The sequence below is a fragment of the Odontesthes bonariensis genome, chromosome 5, assembly GCF_027942865.1.
Source record: "Odontesthes bonariensis isolate fOdoBon6 chromosome 5, fOdoBon6.hap1, whole genome shotgun sequence".
In the NCBI taxonomy this organism is placed as follows: Eukaryota; Metazoa; Chordata; class Actinopteri; order Atheriniformes; family Atherinopsidae; genus Odontesthes; species Odontesthes bonariensis.
Window position 1 is genome coordinate 31,939,862 of NC_134510.1, and position 19,503 is coordinate 31,959,364.

Below are 19,503 nucleotides of genomic sequence, written 5' to 3' on the forward strand. Positions count from 1 at the left end.
AAAGTATTACATTAATGGATAGATTGTTGAAATATGTCAGAATCGTACTATCATTGATGGTCACATTTTTACAAACAATTGCTCAGAGCAGAGTGGATCTGTGACATGCAAATCTTCCAAAGGTCTCAACCTGACCTACCTTTATATAAAACATCACTGCTGAGGTCCTGCTGGGAACTAAAGAGGGGCTTCACCTTATCATATGATATCCAAAACAGATGAACCAAAACAAACAGAGCAGAAGGTGTCTAAGGGCTGTTATCGTCTTCAAAGAGCAAAGTCTTCAGAGTTTCCTGTTTGGTAAATTATAAGACGTCACTAATGCTGACATTTCCAGCATAAATAGCATTAAGCCCCAAAGAATCAAACTTTTCTAAAAGTGAAAAGTGTAGTATTTTAGTAGTGTGGCCAGATCATATAATTCATGGATGAGAGAATAATAAACCGGTGGAAGGGTCATTTTATTAGTCTTTTATAAGAGGTTATATAATGTGCAGTGAACTGTGTGTGAGGTGCTAATATCACAGAGAAACTGATTCACACCTCAAAGTATTTATTTGTTTAAAATGTTTTTTCATCATATATTGCCTTATCAAAAACTCAAATAAACCTCAGCCATTACGCTAACAAAGCAGGTGACATCATCTTTATGTACATTATGTAATAAAGACCCTATTAAAACAGATATAGTGTATTTAGGACTATTGAAGTTAATCATAAAAAGTTGGTAAGTACAGTAGGTCAATACGTTGTTACAACAGTTTCAAAAAGAATTAGCGTGAATTTGTAGACAGATACATAGATATCCATACACACATATTTGCATTAGGAGTTATATTCAGTAAAATGCTTTAGACAAGTTGATTCATTTTTCCTAATTATTGCACTATATTTTGTGTAAGAGGCACAGATGCTGTAATAGTACTATGCATATAGTACTATAGTCTGATCTAAAGCCAAGTGAAACTACTACAAATATTACTATCTAATATGAACTGTTCAGTTTCTCATTAATGAAACAGGGTTGTACTCGGTCTGATGGTAACATGGACAGAACACTCACTGGTTTATAGTCCAGTTTAATGAGCGTCAACACCAATATGTTTCAGCAATAGACCTTCATAAGCCTGCAGCAAGGCATCAGGATGAACAATATAAATAAATACAGCTACACTGAGAGAAAAGCAGGTGTTTGTCTATTAAAGTGAGAGGCTTGGTCATCAAAAGTAACGACTTTAAAAAAAACATCTCAGATGGTACAAATAAAAAAATGATCACTCTGTATACAACAAGGTTATGTCTGAAGGGACTCCATCTTTAAAGAAGGGAGCAGCTGATTTGCTGCTGCTGATAGGTTTCTGACTGGAGGACAGGCTCATATTGAAGATCGAAGCCACAAACTATACAATGAAATCAGTAGCATTAAAAAAATAATCAACTCATGAGATAGAAGTATCAGAACTACTACTATTGAAAAAAAAAAATAACTACTACTATTGTGTTACTTGAACCAAAGACTGACCAAACAAAAATAAAGTGAAATGAAGAAAAAAATGAAGTTGGTCATCTTTATCTAACACAAAGACAGTGATGAGTTCAAGGGCTGAGTCCTAATCCTGAACGCAGGGTAAACTGGCTCAGTGAATTTGGTGTGGAAGGTCTGAAGGTGGGTCAGTCTGCCAGAGGAGACTCCGAAGAAAGACAGAGTGCCAGCAGGCCAGTCCAGATAAACTCCCACTCTGCTGGATGAGGCTCCATGGACGGAGGCTCTTTTGTTGTTGTGAAGGCCAGAGTGACTCTCAGCTGAGCACAGCAGGCTCCAGGAGTGATCATTTTTTCCCAGAGTGCAGTCGTCACTTTCTCCCTTCCTTTTGATTCCTTTGTAAGTCACTGCTATGTAGACTTGTCCTTTCCACTCAACCTCCCAGTAACAGCGACCAGTCAGACCCTCTGTACATAGCAGCTGTTTCCAGTAATCAAACCTCTCTGGATGATCAGGATACGGCTGCTTCTCTTTCCCCATTGTCAAGACTCTGTTGTGGTTGGACAGTAGGAGTTTTCTGTGTGCTGTGTTTGGGTCCAGCGTGATTTCACAGGCATCTGATGAAGAGACAGCAGGTTATTACTTAACTAAATCGATGTTTTTGATTCTGTATTGCTTTGCTCTAATTTCTCAGGTCAGGTTGGGTTTTCTGTTTTGTTCTGCTTTTGAAGATCTCCTGTTCTGGTTTAGTAAATATTTTAGTAAATCTTGCATAGTTAATCTTTTACACAGCTCCTTGTGGTTTCTGTTTAGCTTACTTCCTGTACTTCAGCAACAACTCTCGATTATTTGCATCCAGTCACACTGACTCATTATTGTAGTTACAGTTACTCTGATAGTAAAGTGATATTCTATATCATCTTTAATATTATATATGGCATCATTTTCATGCAACAGTGTGATAAGATTGCAATAGATGAAGCATTTGTAGTTTCCGTTCTGCAAGGCTCATGGTTTATTTATTCTCCCAGACTAAACGTTTTGTAAATCAAAATTTTGTTAATGATTATTAGAAAAGCATACTTACACTTGTTCAGACCAGGCTTTATAAACTGTGATCCACCGGGCTCCATCCTGATACAAAAACACAGATGAACAATTCATAAGCAACATCCTGGTTACTGAACTTGTGCTTTTTGTAAAACTGAACACTGACAGAATATCTCAAAAATCAAAAGTTGAAGCATGGATATTTACATGCTACAGGTCAACATAAGTATTGTTACTGTTTCACTGGCTCTTAAAGACTTTTAGTCTTGTTTTAAGAAGATAAAACTTGGATGTTTCTATCAGTTCATACTTGAGAGTCTGCAATGCCCATCTTGGATCCTCCAGTCCTGCTGAAAGGAGCTTCACTCCAGAGTCTCCTGGATGATTGTAGCTCAGGTCCAACTCTTTCAGGTGAGACGGGTTGGACGTCAGAGCAGACGCCAGCGTAACGCAGCCTTTCTTTGTGATTTGACAGCCGGAGAGCCTTCACAGAAGCACAAATATGCATGCATTTTTGTTGAGGAGCAGATCTGTCATTAATCTTTTGTAAATAAAAAAAATAACAGCTTAAAATGTAAAGTTTTTAAAAGTCAAACCATAATTTGAATTGGTCCACCCCAATCAACCATTGTGCACAATATTAATACTTGTGTGCTGTTATTGTGTACTGATGTGCATATGCATATGCAAAATAAGACAAAAATCATCATTTCAAAAGTAAAACTAAGGTTTGCAACAAATTATTTGTCCAATTGTAAAGTTGTTTACATATTAGACAGTATGTCCTTTTCTTATTAATTTCCTCTGCTTCCTTCTCGCTGATCAAATATTTACTTTGACTGCTATCTTTGCAGCTATACTGACAGTTCTCCCCTTTGTGCTGCCTGACTTTTTGTTTGCACTTGTTATTCCAAATTACCTTTGCTTGGAAAAAGTGAGCCTTTGATCAGTGCTCCTTTTATACCCAATCCTGACACCTTTACCTGTCCCAAAATAATCTGATGGTTGTAGAATTAATATTCTATAAACCTTTCTCTATTTTCTGGGTGTGTGGCTGGAATGACGTGTGAACCAACATGTAAATCCTGACCTCAGAGCCTCCAGTTTGCAGTGTTGACTCTGTAGTCCTCTACACAGCTGCGTCACTCCTGAATCTTGCAGGTCATTGTTACTCAGGTCCAGCTCCATCAGCCTGTAGGACTGGGAAGTGAGAACTGAAGCCAGAGCTTCACAGCTCCTCTCTGAGAGATTACAGCAACTCAGCCTGATGAAAGTCAGCAAAAAATGCACATTTTTGGCAAAATATTAATATACAAGTGTAGTGCCCATTCTAAACATGTGAACGTGTAACAAGCATACTGCCTGGCCCTTGTCCTTTCTCATTGTTACTAATCAACAACTCATCAACAGTCAGTCAGTAACCCTGCTTTCTTATGCTGCGTGTACACCAAGAGCGACCTCCGCTACCTGGTTGCTGGAGAAGCTTCGCTTGAGAATTTGCTTTGGTAGCTTTGGTAGCTTGTGACGTCAGATTAGAATGTTCAATTCTTAAAGGCCCCGCGGCGGTGCAGCACCCCCGCGGAAAAGAACATGAGGAAAGAGAGGGCAGGGACACGAATAAACGTGTTGTTATTTACAATTTGTTATACAAGATTTACATCACGTTACAAATGATGTAAAACTACATTAGGTACACCTGAGGAGAGCAGGAATAGCAGAGGCAGCTGTGAAAAATAAACTAAATTCGAAATAAAATCCAAAATAAAACTTAATTGCAGTGAGAAAGGTATGCGTGGGGTTACTACACTATTGTATTGAAGCACTCGACACGGCAATTGCAACAGTCTCAGGATTAAACGACTATTGTTTGGATAGGAACCAAAGTTTACACGTCTGTTTCCGCGAACCACGCGGATTGTCGGACCCCTACAATCTGTGGATTGTCATTGGTTTTCGCCGAAACGCGTCATAGCTCATTACCATAATGTTAGCTTGAGTTTAATCGCTGGAATCCGCTCTGGTGGCTCAGTTCTCTTCGCCACTGGCGAATCCGCTCTGGTCGCCCAGTTAGCTCACCCTCCATAGAGAAATAATGATTTCCGGCGCTCAGGTAGCGTAGGTCGCTCTTGGTGTACACGCAGCATTAGATATAACCAGCACCATCAAAAATCAAAAACTATAGTTAACATTTAGGGTTGACATTAGAACAAACAATAACAAAAAAGTGCCTGATAGAAAACTACTTTTAGCTGTAAGATGAAAACCACTTTTTCAAATGACTTGTTCTTGTATTAACTTGCAAGATTTGATTAATGAAAAATATTCTTTAACTTACATGGCTTTGGTGGAGACTTTGACCACAGGTAGCAGACTCAGCAAAGCCTCTTCTGAACCAAAGTAGTTCTTCAAGTCAAACTCATCCAGACTTTCTTCTGAAGTCAGTAAAATGAAGCCCAGCGCTGACCACTGAGCAGGAGACAGTTCGTTGGCCAACAGTCTTCCTGATCTCAAGTGTTGTTGGATCTCCTCTGTCAGAGAACAGTCCTTCAGCTTATTCAGACAGTGAAACAGATTGATGCTTTTCTCTGGGGATACATTCTCACTTAGTTTCATCTTGATGTACTGAGCTGTTTCCTGATTCACCACTGAGCCAGCGGCTGGTGCTGTCACAAGGCCTCTAAGGAGAGTCATATCGGACTGTGACAGACCCAGAAGGAAGCGGAGGAACAGGTCCAAATGTCCGTTTGGACTCTCTAAGGCCCTGTCCACAGCACTCTGGTAGAGATGTGTTGGGTTAGCTTTACCTTTAAACAGTCTGAACCACTGAGATGTTGGCGGTTGTATTGACAGTAAATTAACACCAGAGTTGAAAAATGTCAAATGGACATAAAGAGCAGCCAGAAACTCCTGAATGGTCAAATGGACGAAACAGAACACCTTGTTGTGTTGGGACCCACTCTCCTCCTGAAAGATCTGTGTGAACACTCCTGAGTACACCGACGCTGCTTTGATATCGATGCCACTCTCTGTCAGGTCAGATTCATAGAAGATCAGGTTTCCTTTCAGCAGCTGCTCAAAAGCCAGTTTTCCCAGAGACTCAATCATCTTCCTGGTCTCTGGACTCCAGTGTGGATCTGCCTCTGTTCCTCCATCATACTTGACCTTTTTCACTTTGCACTGAACCACCAGGAATTGAGCGTACATCTCAGTCAAGGATTTTGGCGGCTCTGCTTTTTCTCTGGTTTTAAATGTATCTTCCAGAACTGTGGCAGAGATCCAGCAGAAGATTGGGATGTGGCACATGATGTGGAGGTTTCGTGATGCCTTAATGTGGGAGATGATCCTGTTTGCCTGCTCCTCTTCGCTGAATCTCTTCTGAAAGTAGTCTTCCTTCTGAGGATCTGTAAACCCTCTCACCTCTGTTACCATGTCAACACAATCAGAGGGGATTAGACTGGCGGCGGCAGGTCGAGTGGTTATCCAGAGGTGAGCTGAGGGAAGCAGTTTCCCTTTGATGAGGTTTGTCAGGAGTCCATCCAGGGAGGTGGACTCTGTAATATCAGTCACCACCTCGTTGCTGTTCATCCTCAGAGGAAGTCGGCACTCATCCAGACCGTCAAAGATTAACAAAATCTGGAATTCCTCAAAGTTGCAGATTTCTTTGGTTTCCGAAAAGAACTGATGAATGAGTTCCACCAAACTGAACTTTTTCTCCTTCAGTGTGTTCAGCTCTCTGAAAGAAAATGGAAACATGAACTGCATGTCCTTGTTGGCTTTTCCTTCTGCCCATTCTAGTGTGAACTTCTGTGTTAAGATTGTTTTCCCAATGCCAGCCACTCCCTTTGTCATCACTGTTCTGATTGGTTCTCTTCTTCCAGCAGGGAGTTTAAAGATGTCTTCACGTCTGATTTTTTCGAATCCGTCTGGTTTCTTAAATGCTGTTTCAATCGCTCTGACTTCATGTTCACTGTTGACCTCTGCAGCGTTTCCCTCTGTGATGTAGAGCTCTGTGTAGATCTGATTCAGGAGGGCTGGACTTCCTGCTTTAGCAATTCCCTCGAACACACACTGAAACCTGTTCTTCAGATTGGATTTCAGCTTTCTGTGACACTTGGCTGCAAGTGTTTCTACAAGGAAAAATAAGACATTTGTATTGGTCTACACCATGATATGCAGGCACCAACCATTGTTATGGCAAGCTGACAGATATGAACATATCAATATGAATCACTCTTAATGGCATGACAAGAAAATATTAATTAGCTAAACAATAAAAAAGCATTTGATAACACTCAATTCAGAAGCTCATATTTGTGCAAAATGAATAATAATAAGACTATAGGAGCTGTAAGAGTTATATGGAATAGAAAAATAATTCCCTTTTCAAATGTGGTTACTGCTATGTTACTGTGCGTGTTTTAATGTTAGTTTTTCCAAGAAAAATCCCATTACACATTTATTTTATCAGAAAACTGATACTGGCATTTTGGCTATGCTACATACTCATGAAAAGGGTAAAAACCACTGCCGTACTATGGGACTGTTCAGAAAAATACTGGATAGCAGTCAAATGCAGTTTTACATTAGCATGATGATTGAAAAATCTTTCTCGCAGAAAGCCCTGTAGAAAAGTCTTTGATTTTTATTCAACTTGACAAAAAGCCTTGATTCTGCCTCACCTGCATCTCCACATTACGTACGAGCTGGTGTTAGATGGATATAATTCATTTAGATTCATGCCATACCTTGTTTATCCTGTTTACCAGGTTTATATAGCTGTCCTTAGTTATGGTTAGTGACACAACTCGAGTTCCACACCAGTTTATAGCCATGAGTGGATGCAAATACTTCCCTAATTCACATGTATAAAATAAGGGTGTGCCCCACAGCTAAAGCGAAGTGAAAATGAAAGTAACGATGAAGAACTGCAGTTTTACCAGATATAAAACTAATATATGAACGTGTAAAATAGAGAAATCTGTTTTATTTGGTGGTCTTAACTCTGTAATCCTAAATAAAACAAAAACTACTGGATGGGGGGAAAAAACTGGACACAATCCATCGATTACAACGAGAGAAAACAGCTGAAATAGAGCATCTGAGTTACAGGTGAAGGACAAGCAACTAAAAAACTAAGTAATGGAACCTGGAACTTAAACACATTCCTTAAGCTCCGGTATGATCCACTTGTATGCCAGAGAAATATTCTCTAAATACGTGCTCTCTTTGAAAAGCTTTTTTAATCTTTACGCATGACTGTGAGGCACGGCAACAACTAATTATAGCAACCACAATAAAAGAAAAATATGACATCAAAACCAATGATAAGAAACAGATTCAGGCAAACAATTAAACTATCCTGATGAAACTGTTTGTTTTATTTTTCCTTTTGATCATGCTAGGCTTCAGTTGCTCTGAAATGCTTATGTGAGAGGTGTGTACAGTCTCCCTGTAAATTATTGCTTTGTAAAAAGTTTCTTTGGAAGAAAATGTGTGTGTACAGTTGATTTATGCATCTGGCCCCTGGATAAAAAGATGTGTGTGCAGCTAAGAAGTCTTCACTGAATTTTTACAGGTTTGACGTAAAATATTAAAATCAACATTTTTTTTCTTTTACTACGATTGTTTTATTTAATGTTTCTTACTGTTCAGGAGAGAATCAGCCAGCTCCAACTGCTTCATTTCCCTCAGATAGTGCACAGTAATATTCAGAATCGCCTCTCTGTTGCCCATCATCTGTTCTTGCGTCTCACAATGAATGACTTTTTCGTCCTCATCCAGGGTTTCAAAGCATTCTGGAAAATCTGGACTCAAAACTTTACGTAACCTCTTCAGCTCGTTCTTCACCAACGTCATCACGTTCTTCTCAAGAATCTGTAACAAAACAATGTAATAATTTCAATTTCGGATTGAGAAACTCATGCCTCAGCCACACTGGACTGGTGACCCAGTCTCATGTCACTAACAACAGGCCAGGCATATGTTACCACCTCAAAGTTTCTAAACTAGCGATTGTGACCACCAACTTAATTTACTTTTACTTCTAAACAAGCGTTGAAAGTCAATCAATAGTACCAAATTCAGTGCTGAGTATTGGCAAATGTTTAATTGATGTTGCATTGACTTTGCCCTGAAACTGACAGGATTCCATAGAAAGTCATTTATTTATCACAGGGACATTTCGTTGGGCCACTCAACAACCAAAAAGTATTAGTTTAACAGTCTAAAAGGGCTTTTAAAACTGTTATTTTTCACACAAAGGATTTTTCTCATGTGCAAGGTTCTATTAAAGGTTGTTTAATACATTTATATGAAAGAATCTGAGCTCAGTCATAGTTCAATGAAGGACTGAAATACTAACTGTTTAATTATTTTTTACAACACGCATTTCATTGACATCAAAGAAAGAGAAAAATGACAGAGACAATCAATATATTAGCTGTTGGCAAAATAAATTTTTTTTTAACACACTTGCTGCATCTCTATATTAAAATTCTAAGACCCGAGCTTTGGTGTGACTTACATTTTATATTTCTTCTAGTCATTAGGGGTTAGGAGTTAGGTTATAAGTATAATAACTAGATATTATCTAGGAACATTAAGCTCTTTTTGAAAGAAAATTTGTAGGAAGTCGTAGGAGGATATATATCTATATTATATCTATCTGACTTGTATTAACACAGAAGTCAGTTATTAGTGTACATATACTGTTATACTAACTAGGTAGAGTCACTAACCTGAAATACTGCATCCAGGTTTGTTTGATGATCTGTGGGAACCTCTGATGTCTTCTGGTGAACTCTTTCCAGTTGGCTTGATTCATTAGCGTGGACAGCTGGACTGCTTTAATGCGGCACGGCAGTGAACAATAAAAGCAGATCCATGCGTCAGTCCTTTGTTTTTAACACACAGCTTGTTAAAAAGAAACTCTTCTGCCATCACATAACTGTGATGTGTTAAAAATACAGTATACATGCAATGAAAGCTTTATGTTGTGATGTGTTTTCCCTTTTCAAGGATTTTTTCTTTTGAATTTCCTTATTTCTTCTTTATCTATTTTCACACCATCTCTGAGCCAAAGGACTTACAAGATTTTCAATTATATGATGGATACATGTCAGTCAAAAAGTGTACAGACTGACACATTTTTTGTCTTGGTTCTATACTCCCAACACCTTTACAATAGTCACACTGTTTGACCATACTGTACTTTGTGATGTCTTAAAGCATCTGTGATGATGACAGACTGGAAATTACAGATTCAAAATAATTAAAAGAAGTTTACTGTCAATCTGGCTTTGCAGATTTGCACTGAGATCTACTGGATACTTTTAAAGAAGAATAAAATGAAGAAGGAAAACTTTTTCCAACACTTCCTCATGGCACATCACAGTTTGGACACATTACAGACTTACAGAAAAAGTTGCCTTGACTTACTCTGACAGTGGATCATCTTTAAAGGACATAGGTTGATCCATGGAATCGCCCTTCTTCAGGGGCACATGGCCTTTGTTTGTCTGGTCCTGTGGATTCCTAAAACAAATGGAGCATTGAAAGAGGTGTGGTGGCACACTGGCAAATATTTATATATCCTGAATAATGTTCATTCAGCTGTTTTATTTAGTAGTAAAATAAAGGAAAATCACTGATATGAAATGTCCTCATGCTATGTTACAGTTTAATGATGTCTGCTTTTATTTCTTATTTTGTAAAATATTTGTGTATATTTGTTTTTTTGTGTCTGATGTCAGTGGGGCGCCATTATCAAATGTTACCTTTATCATGTAGGTAAATATTTTGAGTTGTGATATATTTGTGATACTTGGTGTCCCAAATGAGCGAATGAAGGAATTTAATTTGATGTATGCATGTAGTAATACATTACTACCACCACAAGGTGACCATAGTACACAGAGTTCCCTACAAAAAGTAGTCTTGACTTACTCTGACAGTGGATCCTTTTTAAAGAATATACGTTCACCCATGGAAAAGTCACTTTTCATGGACACACAGCTCGGTGAAGGATCATTTACACTTGATTGGTCAGTCCTTGAAGAAATGAAGCATAAATACAATTCAGATAAAAGAATATGGAGCTCAATAACTGTGAAAAAAACATAACCTGTTACCAAACACATCAAGCCAATATCAAAACGTTTAACTGATTGCTAACCAATCCATTTTTTCAGGGGCTCACAGCCTTGGTTTGTTCTGTCCTGTGGATTCCTAAAACAAATGGAGCATTGAAAGAGGTGTGGTGGAACACTGGCAGAATATAAATATATATATATCCTGAATAATGTTCATTCAGCTGCTTCATTTAGTAGTAAAAATAAAGGCAAATCACTAATATGACATGTCCTCATGCTATGTTACAGTTTAATGATGTCTGCTTTTATTATTTTAGTTGGTAAAATGTTTCTGTTTTTTGTGTCTCATTATGTCAGTGGGGCGCTATTATTAAATGTTACCTTTGTCATGTAGGTAAATATTTTGAGTTGTGATATATTTGTGTTACTTGACGTCATTGTAAATGAGTGCCAGTCCTCAGGGATTGGAGTTTAAATGGATAAATGAGTAAATGAAGGAATTAATACTTTGATGTATGCATGTAGTAATACATTACTACCACCACAAGGTGACCATAGTACACAGAGCTCCCTACAAAAAGTAGTCTTGACTTACTCTGACAGTGGATCCTTTTTAAAGCACATAGGTGCACCCATGGAAAAGTCACTTTTCATGGACACACAGCTCGGTGAAGGATCATTTACACTTGATTGGTGAGTCCTTGAAGAAGTTAAGCATAAATACAATTCAGATAAAAAAAATATGGAGCTCAATAACTGTGAAAAAAACATAACCTGTTACTAAACACATCAAGCCAATATCAAAACGTCCTGAATAATGTTCCTTCAGCTGTTTTATTTAGTAGTAAAAATAAAGGAAAATCACTGATATGACATGTCCTCATGCTGAGTTACAGTTTAGTGATGTCTGCTTTTATTATTTTAGTTTGTAAAATGTTTGTGTTTTTTGTGTCTGATGATGTCACAGGGGCACTATTATTAAATGTTACCTTTGTTATGTAGGTAAATATTTTGAGTTGTAATATATTTGTGTTACTAGGTGACATAAATGAGTATCAATCCTCAGTGATTGGAGTTTAAATAGATAAATAGGTAAATTAAGGAATTACTACTTTGATGTATGCATGTAGTAATACATTACTACCATCCTACAAAAAGTAGTCTTGACTTACTCTGACAGTGGATCCTTTTTAAAGCACATAGGTGCACCCATGGAAGCGTCACTTTTCATGGACACACAGCTCGGTGAAGGATCATTTACACTTGATTGGTCAGTCCTTAAAGAAATGAAGCATAAATACAATTCAGATAAAAGAATATGGAGCTCAATAACTGTGAAAAAAGCATAACATGTTACTAAACACATCAAGCCAATATCAAAATGTTTAACTGACTGCTAACCAATCCATTTTAAGAGCTCTAAAGAGAGACAAAAAACTAATAAGGGAGGACATTAGAGCAATGACAGAAAATACTAATAAAAGAGTGATATATAAATAAGAGTAATATGAGTACAAATAAGTAATACAATTATTTATAAATAGATTAATCAGAAAGATATACTTTAAAACAATTGTGATTCTGATTTTCCTTAAATCTATCTTATTCCTCAATACTAAGAGGTTGATCCATGGATCTGTCTTTTTTCAGGGGCTCACAGCCTTGGTTTGTTCTGTCCTGTGGATTCCTAAAACAAATGGAGCATTGAAAGAGGTGTGGTGGAACACTGGCAGTATATAAATATATATATATATATATATATATATCCTGAATAATGTTCATTCAGCTGCTTTATTTAGTAGTAAAAATAAAGGAAAATCACTGATATGACATGTCCTCATGCTATGTTACAGTTTAATGATGTCTGCTTTTATTATTTTAGTTGGTAAAATGTTTCTGTTTTTTGTGTCTCATTATGTCAGTGGGGCGCTATTATTAAATGTTACCTTTATCATGTAGGTAAATATTTTGAGTTGTGATATATTTGTGTTACTTGACGTCATTGTAAATGAGTGCCAGTCCTCAGGGATTGGAGTTTAAATGGATAAATGAGTAAATGAAGGAATTAATACTTTGATGTATGCATGTAGTAATACATTACTACCACCACAAGGTGACCATAGTACACAGAGCTCCCTACAAAAAGTAGTCTTGACTTACTCTGACAGTGGATCCTTTTTAAAGCACATCGGTGCACCCATGGAAGCGTCACTTTTCATGGACACACAGCTCGGTGAAGGATCATTTACACTTGATTGGTCAGTCCTTGAAGAAGTTAAGCATAAATACAATTCAGATAAAATAATATGAAGCTCAATAACTGTGAAAAAAACATAACCTGTTACTAAACACATCAAGCCAATATCAAAATGTTTAACTGACTGCTAACCAATCCATTTTAAGAGCTTTAAAGAGAGACAAAAAACTAATAAGGGAGGACAATAGAGCAATGACAGAAAATATTAATAAAAGAGTGGGTGGCCGTGGCTCAGTGGTTAGAGTCGGTTGTCCAATAACCAGAAGGTTATTGGTTTGATTCCCACTCTCGCCACTCAAAAAAAAAAAAACATTGGTGGAACTGATAGCTGGAGGGCTGTCAGCCCACCTCCTTGTCACAGCTGAGGTGCCCTTGAGCAAGGCACCATGCTCCCCAGGCACTTCATGGCTGCCCACTGCTCCAGGTTGACATCACACTCTCTGAGTGTGAGACCCTGTGCATGTGTGTGTCAACAGGTGCCAACCTGGATGGGTTAAAAGTGGAGGACAAATTTCGTGTGTATGCATGACCAATAAATTGGATCTTAATCTATATAAATAAGAGTAATATGAGTACAAATAAGTAATACAATTACATATAAAAAGAGCAATCAGACTTGAAAACAATTGTGATCCTGATTTTCCTTAAATCTATCTTATCCCTCAATACTGAGAGGTTGATCCATGGATCTGTCTTTTTTCAGGGTTTGTTCTGTCCTGTGGATTCCTAAAACAAATGGAGCATTGACAGAGGTGTGGTGGCACACTGGCACTAGTATATAAATATATATATATCCTGAATAATGTTCATTAAGCTGCTGTTTCTGTTTCTGTTTTTTGTGTCTCATTATGTCAGTGGGGCGCCGTTATCAAATGTTACCTTTATCATGTAGGTAAATCTTTTGAGTTGTGATATTTTTGTGTTACTTGGCGTCATTGTAAATGAGTACCAGTCCTCAGTGATTGGAGTTTAAATAGATAAATGAGTAAATTAAGGAATTAATACTTTGATGCATGCATGTAGTAATACAATACTACCACCACAAGGTAACCTAATGCCCCTTTTCCACTGCCAAGCTAGCCCTACTCTACTCGGTTCGATATAGCGCGACACTACACGAAACGACACGGCACCAGTAACATTTCCTTTTCCACCCAAACCGTGACCTGGAAGTGGGCGGAGTCGGCCCGTTCACCACTAACGTGACGTCGGTTTCAGGCGAAGAGAATTAGAGGCGAGACAAAATACACTTGAAAAAGAAAGGAAACTTTGGCAATACCTGCACCTCGCTCACTGTCCATGGGTTGGCTTTCCTTCTCTGGTCTTCCATATTCGTAGTTCTGTTTACTCTCTGTTGCTCTCGCAGTGTTTTCATACATGGCGGGTGATCATTTAAAGCTCCCCCAGCTTTGTGGCGTGTATGACGTAATTTCACCTGACCAATCAGTGGACAGCACTGATCACGTGACGTTTTAGTATCGGCTAGTACCGACTAGACCCACCTCTGAAGCAGGTACTAGCCGGTGCTAAAAATCGTAAGGGGTCCCACCTTCAACCCGCGATGGAAAAGCTCCCAATCAGGGTAGAGTCGTACCGTGTCGAGCTGTACTGGTACAAAAATGTTTGGTGGAAAAGGGGCAATAGTACACAGAGCTCCCTACCAAAAGTAGTCTTGACTTACTCTGACAGTGGATCCTTTTTAAAGCACATAGGTGCACCCATGGAAGCGTCACTTTTCATGGACACACAGCTTGGTGAAGGATCATTTACACTTGATTGGTCAGTCCTTGAAGAAATGAAGCATAAATACAATTCAGATAAAAGAATATGGAGCTCAATAACTGTGAAAAAAATATTACCTGTTACTAAACACATCAAGCCAATATCAAAACGTTTAACTGACTGCTAACCAATCCATTTTAAGAGCTTTAAAGAGACAAAATAAATAAATAAACAGGAAGAAAATAGGGCAACGACAGAAAATATAAAAGAGTGATATATAAAAATTTTGAGTCGTGATTTAATTGTGTTACTTAGCGTCATTGTAGATGAGGGCCAGTCCTCAATGATTGGAGTTTAAATAGATCAATTAATGAATTAAATAATTAAGACTTCAACGTTTGCATGTAGGAATACATTAGTAATGCACAGAGCTATTTGGAATGAGAAGAATAACAGAAGTGACCCTCGCCAGTGTCAGGCTCCACTACAACTTATCTGGCGCTGTGAGGTTAGATGCCAGTGGTGCTCCATAGAGGAAACATGCAACATTCATATTTTTGGGGTTTTATGTAAATTCACACTACAAAGAGGTAGTGTGCATTACAATTTATCATCCAAATCCTGCCAAATAAGAAGAATGTACCTTGTAATAATTACAGGTATCATCACTCTCTCTTTTTAAACTGAGGTTTACCATGTACATGTGGAGATCTTCAACATCTTACCTCTCACTTCTGGTCTGGATGGCTTTTTCCTGAGAGTCACTCTCATTCAGAGGCAGGGATGCCTCGTCTTTCTCCTCAGACTCACTCATAGTTGAACTGACACCTTTGAAAAAAGAAAAAAAACAATCAACATGCTGTAGATGAATAAAGTTATTTTAGTTCAATTTTATTGTTGTTGTTTTTCCATTTGCTACTTATTTTATTAGATTCAGTAATAACTTTGATCAGTTAAGTCAGTTCAGGTTTAGTCAGTAAATTCATCACTTGTAATTTCTTTTTTCACCACTCTGGGTTGAGCTGTTATAGGTCTGATATAAAAATAATTTTAAAAAATGTATTTGCACTAGACTGTTCATATGATGTATGTTTCTAAAAGTTTTAATATAAAGTATAAACTATAAATTGCGGATATGCGATGTTTTGCACTGTTTTGTAACTTTTATTTGGGCTGACATTTTCATTTTAGTGCAATCTGTAATACGCTAATTACTGATATCCTAAATCTTGTTTATTTGCTGACCCATTGCGCAGGTAATTATCAGATTCCTCTTATATTGTTCACTTTGATTAACTTAAATGTTTTCAGACTCATTCATGGTAATGCTAGCATCAGCGATCTAATTATGATTGGCCAGCATGAAAGTATTGAGTGTGTTGTAATTGCAGTACCAGTAACGGCCTCACGAGTGCAGTATTTACCATTGTATGACTCAGTTTTGGCTCATAAACAGAGAAATAGATGTAGTCGTGTTTTTATTGCGTGCTGCATGTCAGTTTGGTATTGTATGTGAATATATTTTATTAATCTTAACATTTTGTTATGTTATTTAAATGTTGTTTAATTACAAGCAAATAAATCTGCTTCATATGGAAGCCAAGTCTTCTTCCTGCAGTTCAACACTGTGCGCAGTTGCATATTATTTATTATTTATTTGTGAAAGGAAAGCTACCGAAAATGCAGCTGGTGTTACACATCTTCTCACCAAAACGGCAGCACATAATTCACCTTAATACATCCACAGCTTTGTTTAAGGAAGTGTACTGGTTTGGTAGTTTAGGCCTCTCGCCAAAAACGGTTAACCAGCACGATTTAATGTTTAGTTCGGTAACATAAAACAACATAAATTGTTAAATAAGGCAGAAATATAAAGGTAGGCCTATTGTATGAAAACAGCAAATGTTTGATTTACCTCATGTACGGCCATACGAATTGTTCCGATGAGAAAGCGAAAGTATTTACAGTAAGTCCCTCCTTCCTGGTATTCACCCTTTACGCCTCGGAGCGCCAGCCCAACAGCACCAAAACCAGGAGAGGCGTCTGGCTGCAGACCTGCACTGTCAGGACCCATGACCTGCACTGTCAGGACCCTTAGTTGCAGACATGCACTGTGACGTCACCTGCACTGTGAGGACCCGAAGCGACAAGCGAGGAGCACGTATTTTTTGTTCCACATTTAAACTGTGGAGACTACGAGGTGAGTAAAAGTCGAGTGAAAACAACTTTCTTTCATACGAAGAAACAGAAACAGTCTTTATTCACTGGAACGTTACGTTGCACACTATATACTCTAAAGTTATATTAATTTTAAAGAATCAGGTTTTTTTTAAACTTTTGGCTAGTCTTCAGCGTTGTTATCGTATCGATAGTGCTCACTTGTATAATTTTGTTTGACTTATTACGACATTATTTGTCTCTTACAGATGCATATTTCAATAACTATATACTGTAAAGTTATATTAATTTTAAAGAATCAGGTTTTTTTTACTTTTGGCTAGTCTTTAGCGTTGATATCGTATCGATAGTGCTCACTTAAATGCGCCATTTATATATATATAATTTTGTTTTACTTATTACGACATTATGTGTCTCTTACAGATGCATATTTCAATAACAACCGCCGGCACTACGCCCAAAAACGAACGCTGCACGTCATGTTGCAAACTGTTTCACTGCCCTCTGTGCCTACAATTTAAACCAGCAAAATTTTCCAAGCTGCAGAGCCACTTAGAGGCACATACAAAAGGTGGCATTTTATTTAAAGGTAAGCATAATGTATTTGTCTGTTTGTTTGTACTCATAAGTATTAGCCAACGGTACTAACTTCTGGCAGGTTGTGGTTTGGTTTGTAAAAGGGTAAAAGGAAAATGAAGGGAATGTAGGTTGCAATGAAGAACATCTGACACCTCACTTTCTGTCTTTTAGAAACCTATCCCAGTCACTAAATCCTGGCAACTGGACAGAGAAAACTGGACTACAAATTCAGGTAAGAGTATAAAGTATGTATAATGCATGTATTCATATTAATAGTTGAGTACTCAGGAAGAAGAGCAGCAGGCAGAGGTCTCCAAGAGAGCCAGACTTGCTGATGTGGACACACCAGTGGAAGGCGTAAGCTTTTGCACAGTATCTATTGGTCAGATACTGTTGGTGTGGCAGCTATAGTACAGACATCTTTCTTTCTGTCTTTTCCATAGGACTCGGTTGAAGATCGCATTCTTCAAAATTGCAGACATGCAGCAGAGTGGGCTGAGGCCAACAAACCACTGTTGTCTGCCAGAGTGGACCTGCCTGACGTTCTGGGCATGGGGGAAGAGGAACATGCAGAGGCTGCTCTACATTATGGGAGGTTGTGGAACGAAGAACTGGACAAGGATGAAAGAGAAGCGATCCTGGAGCCTTTCAAAATGATATTTCACAATATTAACGACATGTTGATATTTTGTGAACAGGTAGTCGACAAAAACAAAGATTTTTTGTCATATTGTGAATGTTTGACTGAATAAACACTACAGAACATTTGATCATGTTGTGACTTGGTGTGTTTTTTATGTTTTCTCATTGATCCCTTAATAATTTGACTAAGATTATACTGTAGATATCAAGAGTTAGGGTACTATTTAGTGGTACTAAGGTGTTCCAGCAGCACAAGAACATAATTGGCATAGACATAGAACCAAACATGAAATTTATGGTGGTTAAGGATAAAAATACAGAATAATACAACAGAAAAACTAATTGAAACAAATATATATATATATAAAGAGCAGTGTGATAAAGTCAAAATGAAATGATAATGAAATAGCAGTGACTTACTCTATAGTATACAATAAAATGTACAGTATAGGCCTATGGCATCTTGTGAGATGTTGGCTTATGAATATGAGCCTAAGAGAAAATGTGTGCACTGACCAAACAAAAGTTTACAATACAAATAAAAACAATAGACCGTGAATTGATAGATTTTATGTCGTACTGTTAACTAATTAATTAATTTGTGAGGACCTCTTGGAAAATATAGCGTTTAAAATCGTTTAAAAATACGTGCTTCCGATACACACGCTTTTATTTTGAAAGGCTTCGAATCAACTTCCGGTCCTCACAGTGCACTTCCGGTCCTCACAGTGCAGGTGACGGTCTGCAACAGGGTCCTGACAGTGCAGGTCTGTGGGTCCTGACAGTGCAGGTCTGCAGCCAGACTCTCTTGAAAACCAGTGAAAAGTGTCCTCAGAAAAAGGAATACTATTGTTGACGTGTCTGTAAAGGCATCACTTTAAGACAAATGTAAAGTGGGGCAATGGGCTTTTGAGGATTTCCCTTTTTGTTTGTTTTTATTTTATTTTTCTTAGATTGACGCAGGATGTCGCCGCACTTCAACATTCAGAAGATGTTAATCACAAAACATTTAAAGCGAGAGTTGAAACAGACACAATTAGACATTTTCCAGCAAAAGCCGGTTAACCCTTTGATGCGCAACATGGGTCAAAAGTGACCCGGCTGAGTTTTAATTTTCCATATCTTTGCATTAAATTAACTGTATCATTCAATATTCAAGGTATTCCTCAATTAACTTGTTTGTAATCATCATGCATCCTTATTTTATTTTTTCCTTTCTTACTTTTTGAATAAAAACCCTTTTTGTATCACTACCCCTCTAATGTGCAACATGGGTCAAAAATGACCCGCATTCATTTTCTATGTTACTTCATGTATGGCTGAGGGTTTCTATGATATATCTCTGAAATAAATTAATCATTAATCATTTTCTATTCCAAGTATGCAGTAAATATCTTGTTTTTGTTCAGCACAAATCTTTATTTTTATTTTCCTCTCTTACTTTATGAAGAAGCACAGCTTTTGTATTGCTACATCCAGTTTACACACATGGGTCATACAGG

The 19,503-nt window shown here is 37.7% G+C and overlaps 1 protein-coding gene and 1 long non-coding RNA gene across 2 annotated transcripts; one reads left to right on the forward strand and one right to left on the reverse strand.

The window, feature by feature from the left end:
• Positions 1–536: 536 nt before the first annotated feature.
• LOC142380335 (NACHT, LRR and PYD domains-containing protein 3-like) lies at positions 537–16,607 on the reverse strand. The gene is made up of 15 exons (XM_075466110.1): positions 16,518–16,607; positions 15,328–15,430; positions 14,562–14,666; positions 12,784–12,888; positions 11,796–11,900; positions 11,219–11,323; positions 10,478–10,582; positions 9,971–10,066; positions 9,271–9,376; positions 8,179–8,407; positions 4,869–6,660; positions 3,624–3,797; positions 2,844–3,017; positions 2,571–2,617; positions 537–2,100 (listed from the first exon to the last, which is right to left on the reverse strand). Exons 2-15 carry the CDS (start codon positions 15,414–15,416, stop codon positions 1,574–1,576), a joined length of 3,759 nt encoding a protein of 1,252 aa, XP_075322225.1. The 5' UTR covers positions 15,417–15,430; positions 16,518–16,607; the 3' UTR covers positions 537–1,573.
• Positions 16,608–17,236: 629 nt separating this feature from the next.
• On the forward strand, positions 17,237–17,987 carry LOC142380858 (uncharacterized). Its single transcript, XR_012769874.1, has 3 exons — positions 17,237–17,369; positions 17,531–17,716; positions 17,803–17,987. It is a non-coding gene; the product is annotated as an uncharacterized LOC142380858 (long non-coding RNA).
• Positions 17,988–19,503: the final 1,516 nt, after the last annotated feature.